This window comes from Buteo buteo, chromosome 12, assembly GCF_964188355.1.
Source record: "Buteo buteo chromosome 12, bButBut1.hap1.1, whole genome shotgun sequence".
Classification (NCBI taxonomy): domain Eukaryota; kingdom Metazoa; phylum Chordata; class Aves; order Accipitriformes; family Accipitridae; genus Buteo; species Buteo buteo.
In genome coordinates this window covers 7,434,604-7,458,570 of record NC_134182.1, presented here as the reverse complement: position 1 = coordinate 7,458,570, position 23,967 = coordinate 7,434,604, and the positions used below count along the sequence as shown (strand labels likewise).

Here is a 23,967-nt window from a genome sequence, read left to right as displayed (position 1 = left end):
CAACTTAGAGGGCTCTTTTATCCTTAGTTTATGCAAGAATTGTAAAATAAAACCACGCAAAGCCAAGAGGCCTCTACTGATCTGTATTTACATGAAGAGAACTATTCCAGATGAAAGAGACTTTAGCATATTTGCCCTATATTCCTACCAACTCCTTGGAAAAAAGCACAAGTGAAAGCAAGAAAAATAGCATAAGGGAAAAGGCTTATAAACCCTGAAAGTTAAGAGGTCCTCTTGATAGTAACAACATAACACACATTATCACACATCAGAAGACTGTTGGTACAGCACATCAAATATTCAAATCAAAACTAGAAGCTACTCACGTATAACAATCACAATGTTGACTGTAAGCAATTTCTTCAAGGCTTACATCAATATCTAGTGGAGGCTGGGTGCCGTCCTAAAGGAGTTGAGATAATAAAAAGAGAAAGATAAGAAAAGTTGTTTTTTGGTTGGTTTTTTTTTTTTTGGTTGGTTTTTTTTTGTGTGGGTTTGGTTTTTGTTGTTGTTGTTTTTTTGTTTGTTTGTTTTTGTTTTGTTTTTTTACACATGCCATCCCCAAAGTGATTAAGTTTCATCAATCAGGAATCATATAGGGGTCTGACAAATTCCCTGAAATATCCACAAATATTAACATTTTTAATCTCAAACCAGCAAGAAGAACAACCAGCCTTAAAAACATGTAATTATGAAATAATAAGTAATGCTAAATTTTAACTTCCCATCAACAGATTAGATTTTCTCTAACAAAATGATGGCCAGCCTGTCACAGGGCAATGTAATGCTGACGCTGTTCCATATGTGGACATGCCTTAAGTAGCTGGTTACATCAACAGCATTGTTTAGCTGAACTTCCTCTAGTTTTACTATGTGTTGAAATCAAATAGCTAAGCAATAAGCATGTAGATTTAGTCTTATCTCACCTTTAAGACTGAATTAATTATATATCTTTTATGTTCTAGACATACATTTTCAAACTTAAAAGTTTTCCATTCTGGATTTCATAAAAGTTTACATATACCGTAGATACTCCTGTAGACTTTTTGACACTACTCTTCCATTTATTACTGCTTCCTCCACAAGATCCCAGAAGTGGTTTCTTTTGTTATTATTTTTGCATCTCCAACAGCAAAAAATATTGAACGCTATAAATTATATTTGAAACTAGCCCACAAAATTTTCAAACACTGTAAGCATGGAGATCCCCTATTACCCTTAGACAACAGTAAAGTAGTATCATGGTAGTACAGAGATTCTAGATGTCTATAGTATCAAACAATATCTGAGTTTAGACATGAAAGGGCATTTTTTTTGGTACAATTGATGTATTTCTGCCAGAAACTCATTTGACAGAAAAGTACAAATTCTTATAATTCTTTTCTGACTTCTTCAGGTGAACTAACATACCACATATCTACAATAACTTCAAAAGAAAAAAATAAAATATATAGTAACTGGCAAGTTAAAACCCTTGACTACTTAACAGACAGTAGAATAATCAAGGACTAGGCAGAGTAAGGGAGCAATCTTGGATGAATCTTTGGTAGAATACCAGTTAGAAAGGGGGAAAAAAAAAAAAACCAAACCAACCAACCAAAACCAACCAACCAAAACCAAAACCCAACAAAAAGACAAAAGGAACAGCCTGATTTTGAAACATCTTGAAAGGAGAGACTTCAACCTGGAAACAAGGAAGCCTCATACAATTTCATATGGGATATTTTAGTAATTGTTGTACAAGACTGCAAGCCAGAGAGACACCTTCTCTGCTAAAAATAAATGTTTTACCTATTGCTTTGAGTAGCAACATATGTTGGCCATTTTTTGAGTGGGATGATCTGCCTGCTCTGGAGACAAGCTCAGCAGTATGTGCACCAGAGAAGCTTGATACAGCTTGCAGGAAAGTACACTAGTAACTTAAACACGTGAAGACATGCTTCTCTTACATAATTAATATGTAATTTGAAAATGACTGATTTGTACAAGTTAACTGAAATAAAACTCTTTCACAACAAGCCTTCAACCTACGTTCAAGCTGTCTGTCTTCCTTACAACATATTCCTCCCCCTAACTCCCTTTTCTACTCCTCACGCTGCCTTTGTAAGCATCCATGTTTTCCCTTAGCAACGATTCGCAGTTTCTACGTCTTTTTCATGTATTCCTTGGAGACTTCTGGGAATGCATACCAGCACCCAGAAGCCACCCACATCTGCACCAAACATTTTGTTTTATCTAGCCCTGAGCACGTATTTAAGCAAGTGTTGCTGTACACAGATTTTTCAAATTTCCTTACCTAGAATGCATGGATGAAGTCTGACCAAAAAAAAAAAAAAAAAAAAAGGCATTTCAGTTAATTTAACATATTTTCCTCTCTCCATATTCCAAGTTCTTCTTGCAGATAACTCCCATACATTTTTAAAGAAAGTAACAACCTATTTCTTGTTCTTAGCACTAGAAACAAATCTTTGCCTAGCTTTATGAGAACTCTGGTGACTGCAGAAGTAGTGAGAACAGCACCAGCCTCCTCATGGAATGAACATGGAAACACACAAGGAAAAGACTCATTCAGAGAGTGTTTGTATCTCATTTCTGCTGGCCTCTTAATTAAGAGCTGAGAAAAAAAAAATCCATTAAAGACTTAACACCTCATTCACTACAAAGATTTGTAACCAAAATATTAAGACTAGTATGAATTAAGTATGCATGGAAGTATCTGGCATTCCAAAAATAACATGCCCTGATAACTAAAGACAGGATCCACAGGAACCAAGCTGGTAAACACTATGCAATGCATTGCTTACATCACAAGATGACCCACAATCAGGTAAGGGCACAGCAAAGATGGTTTGTCAGGAGAAAGCAAATACACTCTGATAACAGGATAATGACAAGGTTAGCACATCCTATGTGCCACTCCTCTTGGTGTTATCCCAACAGGAAGATAAGACTGTAGCCACAAAGATTCCCAGAAGGAGGTAGTAAAGACACTTTTCAGCAACCTCGCCCAAGATTTATGGCAGCTGAAGTAAGCATGATTCTGAACTGTTTGATTCTTAAAGGGAACCCAGAAAACAGTTCTAACAACCAGTTTGTCATTGCCAGTCAAGGGGAAGCCAAGAGATGAAATGAGGCCTCAACACAGAGTTCCTTATTCTCAGTGTTGAACACAAGTGATCCTGGCCCTACCACTTGGATGCATGCATCTGGGTGACTATATGTGGCTGTGACAAGCATTAGCAAGTGAAATCTATGACAGCATGAGACAAATCATTTTGTTTAATACCACCTTCCCCTCCCATGAAGTCTTGCACCAAGCTTTGCTGCACTATTTTCCTACACCACTAATTACAGCGAAAGCATCTGAGACAGTTAAAAATCTCCAAAGATTTTCTGGCAAAAATTAGGTAGAGCAAGGCTCAACACCTGTACATTAAAAAACAGAGCAGATGTAAACTCTGTACCAGAATCCTTCTCTGATTAGACAGTCACTAGACTAGACCCTTACTACCCAGTTCTTCCAGAAGAACAAGGTTGGTTGTATTAAGTCAGAACAATCATATAAGCCCAATTTTTAAAGAACATTTTGAGTTATCTTTAAAAATAAATTTGGTAAAATAAAATCCATAATTCCTTACAGTATGTTTGAAAAATGACTCATGGATATAACACTCAAATTCCCTCTAGGTCTTTCAAACAGGAACCATCTTTAAGAACAGGGTTGTAAAAAGTTTTAACTATTTTTATAAAACTTAGAAACAATAAACTGTTCTACTGCTAATAGCAAAAGGGGGCATACTTATTTTTTTTTCCTCCATGAAGTAATGCATAGAACAAGTGAAGGAAAGTCTACCATCCTGAATTTGTAATGAGTCTGACTTTTGAACAGTCATTTTGGCATGAAGGAACATGCTTGAGTGAGTTCTCACTTTCTGAATTCTCCTATGGATTAACTATTGTGTACACCACAACTTTATGCTTATGCAAGTCTGAATTATCTTTTTACAAATCTGCTAAATAATTTTTGCCACACTTTCCATAATACAGTGCTATCTCTTCTCTATAGTGAAGACCTGGTCTCTTTTGCAGCTCAAAAAAAAATAATCTGATAGAACACCTGCTCTTAACAATCAATGTTGATCTACTGGAAAAAGTAGGAAATATCTGAGTAATTTACAATGCTTTGTATGTTCTTTTTTTAAGGCTTTGGTTACTACTGTACCGTACTTAAGAGAAATACTGAAATAGAATTCTATAATCCAAATCTCTGAAGTGGCAGAATGTGCCATTAACCACAGGGAGGACCCATGAAGGCAGGTATTTTACATTTTCACATTTACTTTGACCTACAACCTCTATCATCACAAGCTTCCTTTAATCCTAAAGGCAATTAAGTGTCACAATTACTGTTGAGCAAATACAGCTGGAGATTGTGAATCATTTTGGTGAATGTGTGGACCTCCCCCCCCCCAAAAGCTTACAAACCACTTCGAGGCCCATTACTCACACAGATAGGAATCTTTTAATTAAATCTGTTCAAACTGTGACTGTTCAAACTGTGACTGTAAAGGCAGCAGCTTCTATGTTTAACAGGTTTGCTTCACTCAAGATCTATCAAGCCCTTGCAGTCTCAGACCAATTTAACAGCAAATGTGGCTGATGGTTTATTTTTATGACCTCATGTAATATCTGAAAGTGTTTCATGAGACGGGATTATGCAATTCTCTGTAAAATTTAATTTATCTTAAATCATTCCACTGAGATTCAAGATAAGGATTTATTTCTAAATACTCACTTTGGTGATGGTCTTTAAAATAGCAAGTCGATCTTCAGGTGGTGGCAAACCCACAAACAGCGTTTTATCCAGTCTACCAGGACGCAGGATAGCTGGGTCAATGATATCTTAGGGAGGGGGGAAAAAAAAAAAAAGAAAAAAAAAAAAAGAAAAAATTATCCTGAAATGAGATACACCCTTAGGAAAGTGTACACAGAAGAAGGAATACACGCATACTTGTACCAAGATTCAAAGAAGCATTTGTGCCATGATATGAAGCTCTGAGCATTAAAATAGCTGACTGAAATAGTTTCATCTCTGTCAGGTAGGAGCCTCTATTACCCAGTACAGTTAAGCCACATCTGCTCAAAGATGGCTCATAAATACTAGTTTCATCTCTTCAAAAATGAAGACAACTATCTTTAGCAATACAGTACTAGAACATTTTTACTGTCATACCTAGCATGGTCAATTGAGGAATTCCATATTAATTCATAACAAGGGAAAAAAATGCTTCTAGTTTGTTCTGTTGGAAGGAACTCTACCCATAGTAACTGTTGCAAATCTGCTTGAAAGGCACAGTGATAAATTAAGAATAACAAGTACACAGGGCCAATCATAAGCATCAATATCTAAACAATTCTACTGGACATTTGCATTTCTACTACCTATTAATTTTCTGAATGGTAAAATAGGAAACCCATGAAACCACAAAATGCAGCTGCAAAGTACAGAATTTGTCTCCCAGGAAGAACTACAGACTCCAAATTTTATTACATGTGGAGAACTAAGAAACCAAAAATCATCGCAAACACTTCTAGAAAACCATTCAAAGCTTAAATGTAATAGAAATGTCTAGCAGCCTTTTAGTACTACAGGCTTACAATACTGAACTTCCACAAACAGTAAGTCAGGATATAAATACTAAGGAATATTGGTATAACAAGAGATACAAAGAGGGCATATAACCTGGGAAAGACCTCAATTCCTGTCTGTATTTGAGCAGAAACTGCCTGGATTATGTTTCCAAACGCTTCTTGATGCCCCATTTCCCCATCTACCCAGACCAATGACAGTATTGCTCTATTTCACTAAGGAATTTTTTTGAGTCATCATCCCTGGAAGTATTTAAAAGACATGTAGATGTGGCACGTAGGGACATGGTTTAGTGGTGGCCTTGGCAGTGTTAGGTAAGGGTTGGAATTGATCTTAAAGTTCTTTTCCAACCTAAATGATTCTACGATATCCTACATACTACAGTAATGTGAACAGCAAAGTCACAAAAGCACCCACAGAAGATACAAAGAAAACTGTACTTTTTTGAAGCCTGTAAGTTATATAGATGTGTTAAGTAGCTATTGCAAGCTATCCAAAAATAACAGTTCAAAGTTACACCTAAGTCTTAAGCTGGGAACTATCAAGGACTCTAAATGAAGCTGTCAACACCCCTACAATCATTACAACCTCCTCACAAAATGTAGCTAGCAGACAAACTACATGCAGTCATGTATATTAAAGGTGAAGAACTGAGAAAAGTTAAATGGTTAATCCCTACTGTACAGATGTTTAAAAGAAAAGAAAACAAAAAACCCACCACCCAAACCCCAGAACAGTGGCACAGAAGCACAGCTATCCCTTTTTTGCAAATGAAAAAAAGTTTGTTTAACTCTGTCAAGACTCCAACTACCCAATCCTATCACAAGGTAGTCTTGATTCACCTTTTAAAGATGTGCATAGTTTTGTTCAAGTTTCTCTCACCTCAAGGTGTCACACTCAAGGACAAAAAGTAGAATGAGATGCATACATTAAAAATCACTCCACTGTCTTTTTCTTAGACAAAAGCAATTTTTTCCCCAAGATATAGCAGTCATGGCCAGAGGCATCTATGTAGGCAAAAATCAGCTATTGCGAATGCAACAAGAATGGTGAGAAAAAAAGGAAGAACTTGATGTATTAATTTAATCCAGAGCAGATGAAACAAGAGTTAAACAGAATCCCTGCCATGGCAGGCCCAGACAAAAACATCTTTCTTATATGTGTGTGCATAGTGCCATAGTGCTATATGATACTTTATCTTGCTTTTGGCACAAGTGCACTTTCCTGTTTTTGTGTCTCTGTGGACGGAAGTCTTGCCACATTATTAAGATGAGATGACAAAGTTCACTCAACAGATCAATTACAAACATCAAAACAAATACTCTCAGTAAGGATTGCATTAGAACACCATGCACTTGATAACTTCCCCAATTCTAAAGCTTCAAAAGCTCTTTAAAAATACTAAGCTTGATATGGAAAATACTGTTTCCATTTTGCATGCTGAGAACACGGCACTTGCCACGCTATCTGTCCAATGATACGAAGTTAGTGATACAGTCTAAAGATGCATTCATCTGTTTGTACGTAAACGATTACATTGCCCACATTCAAAGACTTACCACAACTTGTAATAATTCAATAAGCTGCAGTGATGGTGGTTTACAATGAGAAGACCATACCAAAGTTTAACGCACAGATCTACACTCCCCATCTCCTTAAGACTCAATTCACTTCACTCTGCTGATTCAGACCTGGGTGGGCCTGAAGTTCTTGAAAATCCAAGTCACATAACATGGAAAATTAGTATTTACTCATTGGTCAAACTCACTCATTAGATACACTTCATATCTGTTTAAAAGAATTGAATAATGTTTCCCTTTCAGGAATTTCAAAACATTCCATCCTGATAAATCATAATGTTCTCTCCATATCTATTATCTCAAAACTTATCTAAACAGAGTCAACTAACTTTAGCTACATTTAACATTTTAATGAAATTAAGGTAGTTATCATAGTAACCTCTTTCAAAGCCTATCATTACCTCTGAAGTTTGAAAGTGAAACATGGAAACGTGATAACACAGAGCATTTCTTTTCCAAGCAGTTGTCTCACAGAGAGAATACGCTTCTATTAAAAGAAATGTCTAGTTAATAATTTTCTGCCTTGGCTTTCTGATGTAGTCAATGGTGTTGACTATGTCGTTAGAAGACAGTAGTACCATTTTCCAAATAATTTGGCAAAATGACATATTAAGACATTTAAAGTACATCCATTCCTTGCTATGTTTTTAAAGGTTAAAACAGGCACTAGCCTCTAGAGAATTATGTAATATTTCAGTTTGCTACACTGCTCTCCAAACTACAAAATTCTATCCTCTTCATTAAATTCCATTGAAAGTGTCTTTACATGAATCCCTATAATGTGACATTCTATTGTCCTATGATAAAATCTATTACTCTCACACTAATTTCCAGTTGATTATTCATGTCTTATCTCAACTGTACAGGAGTCAACAATATTTATGGAAGTTCGGTGCATACCAGCAACAACAACTATTGTGCTGAGTCCATCAAACTTCTCCTATACTCACTACAGCTTTTAAAAATTATATTTGAAGCATACAAGATCAAGGCCAACACATTTGTGACATTCTGGAACAAAGGCTCAGAAGCCCTAAAAGGTGAACGCTGTCCAGATGAACACTGCAGTTAACAACTTTGCTCCCTACACAACAAACGAACTCACTAAAGTTACTGTAAAAATAGATAACATTCAAGGGCTGGTGAAATGCAGAAATATAATTTGTGTGAATTAGAACTATCATGAAAGAAATTGTTCTATGCCTCACATATTAGGTGCTTTTTTTAGATCTTATCTTGCCTTTAATTCAGCAACATGTATAAACAGGTATAAACATAACAAACAAAAAACACAAACCAAAACTGTAACTATTGTCAGAGACTGAAGATTATTTTTTTACTGTTTCAAAACATGTGGTTCAGGTGAATAGCTCTACAAAACTAACATAAACTTGCTAAAGAAAAATAGAACTCACCGAAACTAGGACCATGCTCTAAGATAACAGAATTTTAAAAAGCTAGGAAAAAACCCCATGAATAAAAACAAAGACATCATCACAGTTTATGTCAACCTTAAATCACTATCAGTTTGTAGTGTTTCAGTGATTTCTTGTCTGTTTCCTCAGGTTACATACAGTTCCTTAGATCCCATAGAAAATGCTGCTGATGCCTTGGTCAGTATTTCTCTAGAGTTTATGAATGTTCACAGCCTGGGGAAATAAGACAAGAGCAGAAAGCAGCAGTATCCAATACTGAAACTCACACTGGTAACTAGAAAATTGTGGGAAATTACAGACCACTAAGGTAGTAACAGTAGTGCTTGATGGTTTTGTAAGTATTTAGTCTTGGATTTGGGGAAGGAAGTAGACTGAAAAATAATATAATTATTCTGACCCCTAAAGTTTCTAGCAGGACATGACACTTCTGCCTCTTCCCCCCCCCCTCTCTTTTTAATGACATTGAGTGCTTTAAAAGTTTAATCCTTTTCAGACAAAGTTTGACATTGGTTCTGCATTTAGGTGGAAAGAGATTGAGTTGGGAATACTGCATCCCTGCTAATTTAGCAGTAGTCATGAAAGATCTATAGAGGACTTTCAAAGTCACTGAGTAAATGCAAAAAACATTCAAATATCCTGCTTTTAAGGACAGATCAAAGGCTTATTTCAGCACTGCCAGAATAAGAATTACCACTTGCAGATTGTATATGATAAACAAAGGAACCAATCTATTGTGCCTGCCCTGTTGGCAAAATGGGAATTAGAGTGTTCCAAGTCCTTAAAGGCTATTATTAAAGAAAAAAAAGAATTTGGCATTCTTCAGCCACAGGGTATATAAAACACCACCATTTCACAATAATACCTTGTCACAGGTGCTAACACCTCACTGGAACAATTGTACCAGGAACATACCCTGATGCCAAAACTGTTGGAGCCACTGCTACCCTAGTGGTAGTACTATTATTCTTTATAATAATGATGTTTTTAGGAGAGAAGACTCTTCTTTTGGCATGATGGTCTCTGAGACTACAATGCTCTCAACATACACTAACAGTCATGAACAGTACCAGCAACCAACTGTAAAAGCTACAATGCATGCAACCACTCCAGAAATGAAGCATCTTGAAAAGCCATTTTCTCTTCCATTAAATTATACTGACATGGATTAAAAAAAAGATGAGATCTCACACTTCACAATACTGGCCCAGTGGAAGATTCCAGGAAGTTCTGCTGGGACACACGTATTATTTAGATTTATATTACACAACTTCCCAGTACCTCTATTCGAGATAACTATGACAGAAAAATCTTTCATACAAATGTCAGACTTATAAGCACAAGAGCTTTTCAGGCACCACAACTGTTATTGTTTGTGGGAATCATTTAAATATACTAGCCAGTATAAGCTATGGTTCTCCCACAGGTCCCTGCTTGGACATTTTGTTCTTAGGGCGTTAAGAGAGCTTTACTAGCACAGACTTCACTGTTCTCTACCGGCAGTGTGCTCCTATTAATTACCCAGATCATGCTAGCAAAATTTAGTTTGGTGAACACTGCCTCTTCCTAAGCCCCATAAATGGTAAATAAACTACACGAGGATGTCGTGGTTTAAATCGGTTTCCCCAATTTAACTACAACTTCAGTAAAAGTTGTTCTGATAAAAGCTGCATCAATTGGAAACTACATTTCTTCACACTGACAAATGCAAATATCACAGCAAAAGTTTGTAGTCTAAACCTATCCAAAGCGTTATTCATACACACAGCTGATATCCTTCTGAAGCAAGAGATCCAAACTGCATAGATAACTGCCTCCTCTAGCAAAAGTTGGATGTATCATGCTTTGCTGTTCAGAAAAAATTATTTTATTGTGTTGGCAAAACAACTCCTTTATCAAGATACCATTCATTTCCATTTACAGAATTTGCAGATATGTTTATACTCTTCAATTTGATGATTACATTTATTATGCCTGCCTTTGCAATTTCTTTAGCATTTTACCTCAAATTCACTTTTTTCATCCATGTCACTGGCTAGTAATATACTGCTGAGTTCATGCCTTACAAATTTCCCAGCTTCCCTCAAATATTAGTTCAACCTGCATTACTCAGGAAAGTTTTGTAATTTTAACTATTCCAGTATAGTAAAAACAGTACATTTACCACTGCAGCTCAACAAGGCAACAGTGACTTTTTTAAACTGGAAAAAAAAAAAAAAAAAAAAAAAGAAAAAATCCCCAAACCATTACAAAGGTATTTTATACCAACATAATGATAAAACTGCATGCAGTATAAGGCTTATAAAGAGATGGACTAACAACTGCACAAATGTCTATTTCATCTATGCATGAAAATGAGATCTACAAGAGGAGGCATTACCTCAGAACAGTGCCACATACACACACTGGCCCTAAAAGTATTCGTCCCATGTGTACCTGTGGTACACCTGAGGTGGCACTGCAGGAAGTCAAGCTGGATGTTTCCTCAACTTCAATGGTGTTGGAATTCACACCCCACACTACCAGTCAGAGATAACGACAAGTTTACTGTCATAAATAATTAGATACGAAGCCCCTGAGAAACACTAACAAAAAAGGCTGCTTGATATAAATACTTGCACTAGCATAACTAATTTAGCAAGAGATTTCTTTCCTAAGGCAACTTGATGACACTAGTACTAACACTCTCGGTACATCCAACTGTACCTATATATAGATGTACTACATTGCATAACCTTATTCTCTTTTCTAGATTAGATTAAATAGGTCAGAATCATCAAGCTCATGCCAGGAAAACTTACCACTTTAAATCAAAGAATTTCTACAAGCAGATATAGATTTAAGCATCTACTGCCATACTTCACCATGTAGAAGGCTTGATAGTCTCTCATGGTGCAAAGAATTCAAGAGAGAGGAAAATTTTCCTCAAAATCTTTGAATTTTTTGACTCTTGGAAAAAGCTAAAATAGTTGCCTATTTTAGGTGATTTCAGACCAAATTTTCCTTAACCTATAGGACCCAACCAATCTGTCAAGTTTTTAAATTTCTCATCTTCCAGTTTATATCTAAAGTAGCTATGCTACTATTTTTCCCTGTTAAGCCATTTCTCATCAGAATTCTACATCTTGTCCATACTTAATACATGCAGGTATGCATCAACTAACTGTGTCTTGTCGTTACCAGTAATTTGCCAAATACGTGCTCTAGGTGCAAAGGTTCTTTCCAAAATTCTGGTACCTACACCAGTATGGTTTTACCAAGAGACACTAGTAACCCTGTAATTAATTTCAGTTGCAATATTCAGACAATGCTTATAACCAAGGAAGTGCAAAATCTTCATATGCATATGTTTCTATATTGACAACAAATTCCTTTCCTTCTAACGCTCAGCATCTAGATGGAGTTCAAATTCAGGAAAAGACAAGTTTCTTGCTGTGTACAAAACACAAGACTTCTCCGTAATACAAAAAAAAAAAAAGGTAGAAAGTTGGTTGTAAACCACATGATGATTACAAAGCAGATGTCAGTGTTTAGCTTATTAACTACGAAGATGCTGCAGGAACTGCAAAAGCTACCAAAAACTGAGAAGCCAGCAAGGAAGCACAGACAGCTGTCAATATCAAAGCTTGACAGAACATGAGGGAACAGCAGGCTGAGGGAACTGAGTTCAGAATGTGAAACCCAGGAAGCAAAAGATAAACAAATGGAAAAATTATTTCACATGAGACAGATGCCTCAAGGCAAAAAAATTAAAAATAGCAGAAAACTATAAGGTTGCTTTGGACAGAAAATCAATGCAAAAAGCAAAAAATATATAATTTATGTTTCAGTTCTTTTTTGTTCTTTCATGTTCCAAGGACATAATCTAAAGTCCAATTAAGTCAAAGTCTTTCAAAGCATTTTACAGCAATGGTATCAGATGCTAATTAAGACACATTTTAAAGAGGTTGCTTCATCTTACGCTGTCACAAGAATGTGGAACAGATTAATCTATCAGAAAAGGTTTGGATTCAAGGAGACACTGTACAGAACAAGGTTAGTTATAGAATTCAAATACGTAAGAACACACAATTTCATTACAAGAGAACCAAGGATGTCCGATTTCTCTTGTTCATGATTTTTGGGTCCTTACCAGGCCTGTTTGTGGCAGCCATAATGAAAACCTGCTGACGATTCTCCAGACCATCCATCTCTGTGAGTAACTGGTTAACTACTCGGACACTGGCTCCTGACTTTAAAAGGAGAAACTTGTCAACAAAATTGAGGAAGCAGTGGGAATGTGAATATTTCAAAGTAAAAGAAACAAAAGATCTACTAACTTCCTGCCCTGAAATACTACTCAACAAAAAAGTTTCTTTTTCACACATCCAATGTAGCTGCATTCTGGATTTCTACTACCATATTATTAGCACATTTCCACCTCAAATTCATGCTACCTATACACCTGCCACACACTTTAACATGTGGCAAACATTTTCTCTCCCATTAAAAATGAAGGACTCAAAGAAGTACATATAGATATTTATACTAATCATTCTCTCATCTATCTCAACAAGAACACCCAAAACTTCTCAATATTCAGGTGGTTTGGGTTTTGGTGGGGGTTTTGGTTTTGTTTTTTTCTTGGGGGGTGGGGTGTCTCTCCAAATATTGAAACTTCTGAAACAACAGATTCAGCAGGTTAGCTACTCAGAGTTAAATGTTAACTCCATAGTAGTGATATCCTATAACCAAACTCAATACCTTAATCTGAATTTCATTCTAGAGTTGGGGAGACAGAGAGAAAGCAGAGGAGCTGGAGAACAAGAGTTCAATTATGCAGTAAAACCGCTTGATGATTTTGAAGAATGTTGTTCTAAGTGTTACTGTTTTATTTTAAACATACAAAAATATAAATCTACCTATGGAAAATTAAGATGAGGTGAAAATGCACATAGGTCTCAAAGAGCCAGTGGAAACACCAAACGCCCCTGAGTTTCAGTTACGAATCCCAAGGATTGTCACCAGTATCACAGCCTGAGTAATAAAGTCACCAGTCTCCTGCCCAGACAGTACCTCTACACGGTTAAATGAGGCTGTGAAGGGCAAGGGTGGGCTTCTAGGCACCAAGTTGCTGCCTGCTGCTGCCACCACAGAAGTGAAATATAGTGAGGCCAAAGTACACTTGTTGCCCCTCCTTGGCTACCATCTATGCCTACTGTGGTGCCTCGTATTGGACATCTTTTATGGCTCTGGACATTCAAGAAGTCAAGGACATTCAAGAAGTCAAGTCTGAACTTTTCAGCTTGGCTATCTTTCATAGGAAGTGAAGTATGCAAATTCAGAAGACAAGCTACAATTCAGAAACAGTTGATCAAACTTCCTCTCTCCTATGAACAAGAACTACAACAGTCCTTCTGTTAAAGTCATTGACGGCAATATCTGAACAGTACTGTACTCAAGTTGTCTGTTGAAAAAAAGCATCTTTTCTTTCAACCATCAACATATATGCACCAGTACAGTATCATAAAACAGATGCACTTCCTCTACATAAAAAACAGAGGAAACTTCACACGTGGAGTAGCTCTGAAGTCTAATGTATTCCACTTATGCTCCTGCCTCAAATATTTTCATGACCCAGTTCACGTTATTCAAATAAGTACATACTTCATGCAAGCATTACAGTTGCATACAGGTGTCAGGATTTGGCAATAAATTAAACATGGTATTAAACTGCACTCCATCTTTTCCTACGGCTCTACACAGCCAAGTTGGTGGTTATACACACATTCTCTGGATATTTTTTTCTACATATGTATACTAAAAAAAGTATTAAGCTTTATAAAATTTGACCAACATATTTTTCCTCAAATATGAAAAAGCCTATCAGATTGTTTTTCTTGGGAGATACTGAACGTAGTACCCTTCCAGGTACTTCTGTTACTAGCACAATGCCACAAAAGCTGCAACTGAGATTATTTATGGAGATATTTTAAAGACAGACTCACTTCACGGTCAGACCTCCGAGGGCACAAAGCATCAACTTCATCAAAAAATATAACACAGGGGGCTGAATTCCTGGCACGCTGGAATACCTGACGTACAGCACGTTCACTTTCACCAACATACTAAAAGAAATGACAAATCACAGTGAAACAATGTAAGTCATGAAGATTTTGCTTGAAAAAAAAATAAATCACAGTTTTAAACAGTATTTAAGGTGCTTTGCAATGGAGAAGTGCAACTTGCTAACCAGTTTACTTCTGATAACAGTCTGTTATCTCTACTTCCTCACTGATCAAGACTAACATGGGAACTAGTTGTCACTAGCTCACTTTTGACAGTTTGCAGTATGTTCAGAATTTAATAGAATTCCTACTTTCTGGGGAATAAATCTAACTTGCCATCATTCCACTGACGAGAATTAACAAATACAATCTTCATTAAGGATGCTGTTGTTCATCAACTGTTCATAAACAAACCCAGTGAGCAATTTGAACACAACGAACATCTGAAGTTCATATACTAGTTGCCTGAAGACAGGGGGTTGACAGCAGGGAACTGAAAAATAAGCCAAAATTTCACTTTGAATGGCGAATTGCAGGGGCGGAGGTTGCCAAGTTGTAAATGCAAACACTTCATTTTTTCCAAACAAACATGTTTTGACACAATTTATGTCTTAACACAGTCTCTGAATCACAGCCAGACATTTTCTCTTTACTCCACACAAGGAAGTTGGGCTCCTAATTAAGAGTTGTATTTCCTGCCTGTATCAGTACTTGAAGCACACATTAAAAAAATGTTTGGGAAAAAAATAAACAAATACTAGCTTCCACATTATTGATAAACAGATAACTGCCATGGTCTTATGAGATATGGGCTGCAGACATCTTGCTCAGTTCAACACATTCTTTTAACTCTAAAAGAGACTGAAGTTGTATCACAACACTTCTAAGTCCAGTACTTCAAAAACTCAGACTACAGCACTTTTATCTGTTAACATTTAAAATCTTTAAAAATCACTTTGATCAACTAAAAAAACACATTGCTTTCCAAGGTTTCAAACTTCCATTAAGAAGCTAAAATGACTGACAGAACACATTTCTGAACGTGAAAGTTCAAAATTTTATTTTGCTTAGTGAAAGCTGCTGATTTGCAGTTACTGATCACCAATTGTTCTCACTGTTCATTTGAACTTTTGTTCTTTTTCCAATCTACATAAAAGCAATGACGCATGTAGTTGGTCATTCAGAAATCCTACTTCAGTCAAGGAGGCTCCATCTGCCAGGTAATTTAAACTAAGATATATACTTAAACTACCCGGATAGTTTTTTCCCTTTTCACATGAACAACTTCACTGCTAAAAACTTTAAGCAGAGGTTAAATGAGTCAATTTCAGTTGCACCAGTATCAGTTACGTAATTAACAGGAATTTTGCTTGCCCCACAGTTTGGACAAGAATTCCATAAATAACAAAAGCACAATGATTAGTGCATACCATATTTAGCAGTTCAGGACCTTTCACAGATATGAAGTTCAGTCCAGACTCATTTGCCACAGCCTATCAAAAAAGGAAAGACAGATGTATATATAAAACACATTTTTCATGTTTTCTTTGGATCTGTCCATAGAGCAATAAACAAACTTAAGGGAAGGAACACAATTAGCAACTGTTTGTAAAATATAGAGCACAGTGCAAAGTGTAATTATGTGGAATTAAGAGTGGGAGGGGGACAGGGAATTTAGCAAGGTGTTCTCTCTCTAATGAGGCAGTGTCCAGATTTACACCCCACCCCCCTCCCCCATATTAGCTGAAGAATTATCAATATTTAGTGGGAGTTAAAGAGATATTCAACTACATAAAAGCATTTAAAGACAAAGATGAGTGACAACCTGGAAGCTTGCATGATTATCTGCATTTACACGGGGAGGCCACAAGAACTGAAATGCTCGAGGAAAGCAGAAGTAAAACAGAAGTATTTTCAGTAAGGTAAATATAATAAATAAAAATACATAAATATAATAGAGTGTAGACTACTTCTAAATGTATAATTCAGTTCCAGTGAAATATTCCACAGAAATGGTTATCTAATAAGAGTTTCTTCCCATCTTTGCTACTTTCTTCTTAACCAACTTCAGTCCTTCAACTTCTGCAGTAATTTCCTCTCAATTCAAGGAAAATTGTAACTTTATGACAAGAAAATCAAATAACTTTAGCACAGAGGCCCAAATTTAATTTTTTGATAAGAAGAGGTGCAAAAGCCCAACTTCTGGCAGTATCATCCAGACTCAGTCATTCCTACAAAAACATCCACTTCAAGAAGATTCTTCAGTATTTTTAAACATGTTTAGAAAATGTATTACCTTAGCTAACAGTGTTTTGCCACACCCAGGAGGCCCTGCAAGCAGGACACCAGCTGGAGTCGTCAGGCCCAGAGCTTTAAACTGCTCTGGGTTTCGCACAGGTGCCTATAAAAGAAATTATCATAGTTATCTGTGACAAAAAGCTAACACGAAACTTTTCAGTTACAGTTAGATGAAAAATCATTCATAAGCAAGTTATTTATTCCAATTCTTTACAGGCTGAAAGAATAAACAGTCAATCAGCATCTTATTATCTTGCACTGATAAGTACCCCAAAATGGGAGAGTAGTATTATTCAGATGCAATTACCTCATTTACCTAAGTTCTCATCTTAAGGTGTTAAGTATCCCTCTGACTGGCAGCATGACCGCTAACCTTCCAGCTAAATAGTCTCCAATTCTTTGTGTGGCAGTTGTGTAACTAAGGTTATTGGTACAAAACTTGTAGAATACTTAAGATTCAGCAGTAATGAACATACTGAAAACTGAAAGCATGACTACAATAAGTGAAATGTTAAATACATGCACCAGACTTGTAAAAAATTTGAAAGCAAATTATAGAAGTCTTGACTATTTTAAATGAAGATGTTGCAAAATTTCTAGTTTGTAGCATGTTACAACTCATGGGTAACACGTTATACCTTAAATAAATACTAAAAACCAAACAAGCATAGTTTTATTTCCTGCATAGGAGGATATGCAAAAAATCCTTGAAAGTAAGGTTAAGACATACTAATATTGCCATAGTCAGCTCCTCCCGAACATCCTCCAGGGCTCCAATATCTGCCCATGTCACATCAGGAATTGTGACAAAGCCTTCTCTCTTGGCAGAGGGTTGCACTGATGACAGTGCAACAATAAAATCATTCATCTCAATGCACAGCTTCTGCAGCTGCTCCTCAGGCAAGGGGTCTTGCTTCTTCAGCAAATCCAAAAGTCTCTGCAATTCATCCTTAGGGTACACAGAAAGGGAGAGAAAAAGATTATGCACTGGATTAGATTTTAAGAACCATTTTTTAAAGGGCTTTTTCAAAGCAATACTTTCTTCAACTGTAATATTAATTACTATGAAACAAATTATTAGGTACAATACACATATAATATGTAAAACAACATTAGAAATAACATTAACAATTAACATTAATGGTAAAATTCCAGGAAAGCACTACGTACATTTAACACTTGTGAAAGCACTAAGCTGACAGACTACAGTCTTGATTTAGATACTAGAGAAACAGAGATAGTACATGTATTTTGTGTTCAAATTCTTCCTACTCTTTCTCCCACACTGATTAGGAGAAAGTTCTTTCCATACTGAAATTTCCAAAATATGTATTAATTATATGTATTGATTCTGTTTTTAATATGAAATTGCTCTCAAGAGAAAGTGAACAACACAGCTGAACAGCACAATTTCAGCAATTTGTAGAACATTCAATTACGTATAAACCTTTAAAACTCTTAACACATACTTTTAGATTATACACTTTTATTTAGCATAATCTGATTTCAAATCATCAACTCATGTCCTCAGGCTGATTAGACCTTGTTTTGTAACCAGGGTCTGGTAAAGTTTGGGCAAACAGAATAGACGTACAGGGTAATGCTTTTCAGGACTGTCCTATCTTGCAGACCACAGCACCCCAGGCAGGTATGTTCCAATTTCCCCCATCAGTTCCTTATTGGGGAAACTATCCGAGAAAATACTTGATCGAAAAACTTTATACTTTCATAACATAAATACATCCCAGTTCTAATACAGAAAGGCAGTATCAAAGCAAATTGATACCGCACCACAAGTAAAACTATACCAGGATTTTCATTATAAGATTGGGGGGGGGGGGCGGGGAATGAGGGGGGGGGGGGGAAGGGGCAAAGGTAAAAACTCTCCTAAGTTTCCACATTATTCCTACAGCAGTATATGGGAAAAGTATCACTTCCTATTTGTTGCAACTAAGATAGCTCTACAACTGACCACAAAGAAATAAAAGTGTTTATAGTGCCTGATACTCCTTTTAAGCCCTCCCTCCTCTTCTTAACAGAATCACTAAGAGAAACTCTGAAATAGCCGAGACCACTGGGTTTGTTTACTTGAATTGTGTGAATGATTTGTAAAGGTTTTGTATGTTTATTTTTCCATTATAAACATAATAGAGCGGTTTTAATGACAATAGCCTGTATTAGACTATGTCAACCTCCTGCCAGCTATCAAAATATGGCTCTGTTAGGATTAGACTTCCTCCTCCTCAATAACCCCTTTGATCATGGTGATGTTGATAAAAACTGCAACTACCTGACCCTCCCCACTTTCTTTTGGCGGCGTCAGGCCCCAGGAAACACTGGGAGGTATGCAGTATGATTATGTTACTCTAATACGAAGGCTTACTACAGCTTCTTACACTGTTTTTTGTTAATTACAATAACAGTTTTCTTTGACAGTCCTTCTAAAACCAGAATCTGAGTACAATGTGGATATAAAACCCCTTTGTTTTACTTCTCCAGACAAATCTTTAGGAAGCCTACTCAGAATGAAGGCACACACACTCCAAATTTTGAGAAGTAGGGCCAAGAATTTCTATATAATAAAGATGTTCTGGTTCACTGATCAGCGTGTTACTTGGGCCACAGAATAATTCTGGCACTGGAAATGCCATTTTCTGCAACAGAGTTCTAGCTGTACTGCACATTAACAGATACCTTCTCTGCAGCTCAAGTCACATTGCTAACCCAACTTTTCTACTATAGATACATCTTCCTCAAACTTGCTATAGGTACTAGACACCACATGTGGTTTACCCCAAGCAATCACATACCTGGAGGGAAAATGTATACTGTATAAATACTTCTAGACTTTGGCTAACTGTAACTATACCAGGTCAGGGAAGAGCCCCAGGCATCACAATAGATATTTCACTGAGGGCACAGCAAACAGCTTGGTAAAAACTCAGTGCAAGTCTGATATTCTTACAGTTCTCTTACAGTTGATACACTTCTGAAGAGAGATATAGCCACTATTTTAATCGATGGTCTGCTAGAAAACAAAACAACACAAACACCAACAATGAAAAACCCAAGGAAAAAAACCCACACCTTGTATAAAACATTAACACAATTTTTGAAGGTGTGGGTTTTGGGAGCCACTTATTCCAACTCATATGGGTCATTAGGAGTGAAGCTTCTGGCTTCTAGGAGCCAATATATCTAAATTTAATATTACATTGGTCATAGATGTTTAAGGATTTTTGAGGAATGACTTTCCCAACTATAAAATGGCTCAATTCTTAAGATATTAGACACAGGTACTTAAGGAACAAATACCTTAGGAAGAAGTTCTAGTTGTTTGGTATCTTCTCCCACCAGGATGTCTGTTCCTATTCCTATGCCTTCTTCAGCTGTGTTTTCTCCAGCGTGTATGTGTTTCCTTTTCTGCTCCTCAGATTTTATCAGGACCCTGTTCACTGTGCACATAGCTGCCTCACGACAAAGTGCCATCAAATCAGCACCCACGTAACCTGGAGTCAGCCGTGCTAAATGATGAAAATCAAAGGACTCCGGGAGCTTAAGTTTTCGACACAAAGTCTGAAGAATTCTAATCAAGAAGGGAGAGGAAGAACAACAAAATAAAGATGATGTGGCTTTTTTTACTTTCATATGAAAAGAAACAGCATCGATTTAAGGTCTCTTTCAGTCCACATGAACTGAAGTAGGATAGTGTGAACAGTTTTCATTAAACTAGGAAGCAATCAACACTGAAACCCACAAAACTATGCTATATATTTCCTTTCAGTTTCTAAAATGGAAAATCAACAGCATCAGCCAGGCAATGTCAATCAGTGGGTAAAAGTTAGTTTTGGTGGATCTAAATATTATAGATTCTTCAAAACTTAGTTTATGATTCAAAATTGACAGAGTAGATCTCAGAGTGTACCACAGAGATGCACACAAGTTATCCATTGAGATATTTAACCTTGCATTCCTAACAACCTTAGTCTGCATTGTCTGTTCCATCCCACTTTTATTTATTTATTGAAGAATATCTATAACAAACTATTCTGCAAGGAGCGAATGAAATCAGACTGTGTGAGGAGCTCTGTCTTTTAATCTTTAGTACCTTTCCTCTACTATTGTCAGTGGAATAGAACTGCAGGTATTTCCTGCGTCCCCAGTAAAATTTCCAATAGGCAACACACAGCTTATCTGTACACCTTGTGTGTTACCTCATCCTCATTCAAAATCTGAAGTTACACCTACCTATGCAGTTCCATCACTAATACAAAACAGCTCTATGTAACTGACAGCGAAGTGCTATGCTTCACACCTTTTTTTTTTAAATGGAGTTTTTTCACTCTGTATCAAGGCTGAAGCTTTAAAAACCTCCTTCAAGGTCCACCACCAAGACTTCCTGCTGTTCTTCTAAGCCAAGGAAAACTGAAAACTACATGAATAGTCAAAAAAAAAAAAAAAAAAAAAAAAGGACAAAAGCCAATGTCACCGCACAAGTACTGGTGCTGAACTCTCAGCAGAGGGATCAAATCAACTTGTTTAAAAACAGCAAAACATCACTTCATTGGGAAAATATTTTAAAAAGGCAGCACAAACCAAAGAAGTGAAGATCATTAACATACTTTCTAGTTGCAATGAAAACTAGTTTAAATTATTTCCAGATCAAGTAATGTAACTACAGAAAAGTTATGAAAAGAACAAGTTACTAAACTATTCAAAACTCTGCAATTATAATACATTTCATCTGTTTGCCTCCCCCACTAACAAGTTCCATCATCTCTCATTTAAATCTTTATTAGTGATACTAGCTTGGTTTCAAGAATTTTTCAACCTGCCTGACAACTGTAGCTAATCAAGTGACTTAAAGTATAAAAAGTTAAGAACTGTAAATGGCTCATTCCGAATTTGTGTCCTACACATATTATTTTCCTTCATGTGTTTTACATGCACAAGAAAACACTGCAAGTAAAGCAAGATCTCCAGCGACACCTCCTCATCTTACTCCACCCCCCTAAGGCTGTAGAACCACAGCTAAGCAGTTCAAATCATGCCTTCAGCAAGACTGATTTATTATGTGGTAAATCAGCACACTATAAAGACTTCTGCTTCTATATGATCCTTTTATTTTTAAAAAAGGAACAAAATCCCCCAACAAAAACCACCCCAAACCCAGAACAAAACAGAAAAGGGGGGGGGGAGGGCAGGGAAGGAGGGGATAATTTAAAAAAGAAAATAAAAATCAACAGTTCCTGGAAGCCTACACCTCCAGGAACACAAATACATACAATTGTACAAAACAATAATATGAACGAATGTGACTACACTCTAACTTGTGAACAGTCTCTACACACTATGATGGCTCTCCCATTCACAACTCCTATCCTTTGAAATAGTGCTGTTTCTGGGAACACTGTATTTTTAACATGAACCTAAGAAATGTCATAGAATCAGAACTCTCATCAGTCAACTCTTTAGTTCTACCTCTAACCACTTGCATGTTTTCCTACAACCAAGAGGAACATAATTACTACAGGGCTGTAGATCTGGAGGAAGACGACAAAAAAAAAAAAAAAAAAAAAAGTGGAGGCACGGCCAAAAGTGGGGTGTGTGGGAAAGGGTGGGATAATGGCCAGTAGTGCTGACAACACAGTGAGCAATGCTGCAAGCAGAATAGTCTGCTTTTTCAACTTAGAAATAAGATTAATTGAGCTAGAACCTTTCTTTCCTTCCTGTAACAAGATAAGCCACAGCTGTTTTCAAACTTTCCTTCTTGTGTTTTCTGCTGTTGTGGAAATGAGTAACCGTTCTTTTTTAATTAAAAAATTAAAAATATAATATTTTTTTTTTAATTCCATCTGACAATCATGGATCTTTGGAGTCAAAAGGGTCAATTACACAAAACAGGATGACTGCAGCTCAGCTTAATGCCTGGACTGGCGTATTTCCACAAGGAATGAAATGGAAGACTCCAGGCCTGTTGCTTAAGGTATGTGCTTGAGAGGACTAACAAAGAGGCTATAATTAATTTATGTTCCTAATTTAATAATTACATAAGGAGCACGAAAGACAGAACATTAACCTCCTGAACAACAGAAAAGACATATTTAATTCCATCATCTATACTGTTAAGGCACTTGAAAACCCATTAACATAATGCTAAAAGCAGACTGGCACACAAGAAAGGAAACCTCTCCAAATGTAGACACAGCTACCAAGACAAAGAGTAGATGTACACTTAATGTCTTCTGCACTTCTCAGTGTGTGCTGATCCATAGGTGTGTATAGGCAGAAATAGGACTAAACATAATAAAGCACTTTTTCTTAATTTGTATGTTAACTTACACATTGTTTCTTTATTTATTAATGCAACAAGAAGAAGCTTAAACTTTATAACACATACTTTTCTCTTGCTGCTTCATCTGGGATCCCTAAACAAATTTCTCGATCAAATCTCCCAGCTCGTCTCAGTGCAGGGTCCAGTGAGTCAGGTCTGTTAGTTGCTCCAATAACAAGGACCTGGGTAGTGGCAGCCACGTTATTCAAATCTAAAGGAAGGAAGGAAGGAAGTTAGTACTTATACTCACTGTCTCAACTTTGTTCTGATATCTATGTGACACTGTTTTTGTAGCACACAATAATAGTCAGAACAGCAGAGATAAACCAACCAACACTCATACTAAACTGCTGTTCATCCTTATTTCCACTACCTAGAATTTGCATTTTGTGCAATCAAGCAAAAATAAACATTTCAAATTACATTTGACACATTTTCCCATTTTATCTGTTTACACAACAGACAGGCATATATAATGCTGTACAGACCACTGTGAAAATAATGTAGTGACATCCCCTCAAATTTATTAGAATCTTCCCACCACCTGCCAGGTAAACAGTGCCAAAATATGAAAAATTATTACCACTATCTCCAGTAAAGTAACCATGAGTCACTAATGAAGAAA

At 36.5% G+C, this 23,967-nt stretch overlaps 1 protein-coding gene across 1 annotated transcript in view; it reads right to left on the bottom strand.

The window, feature by feature from the left end:
• Positions 1–23,967, bottom strand: part of NVL (nuclear VCP like) — a 44,112-nt gene that overhangs the window by 7,552 nt on the left and 12,593 nt on the right. The window contains exons 12-20 of the mRNA XM_075042561.1: positions 23,409–23,553; positions 20,324–20,594; positions 17,739–17,957; positions 17,007–17,111; positions 16,141–16,203; positions 14,651–14,770; positions 12,796–12,895; positions 4,796–4,902; positions 327–403 (exon numbers count right to left, since the gene is read on the bottom strand). Of these exons, the coding sequence (XP_074898662.1) occupies positions 327–403; positions 4,796–4,902; positions 12,796–12,895; positions 14,651–14,770; positions 16,141–16,203; positions 17,007–17,111; positions 17,739–17,957; positions 20,324–20,594; positions 23,409–23,553 (1,207 nt within the window). The remainder of the gene's footprint in view (positions 1–326; positions 404–4,795; positions 4,903–12,795; positions 12,896–14,650; positions 14,771–16,140; positions 16,204–17,006; positions 17,112–17,738; positions 17,958–20,323; positions 20,595–23,408; positions 23,554–23,967) is intronic.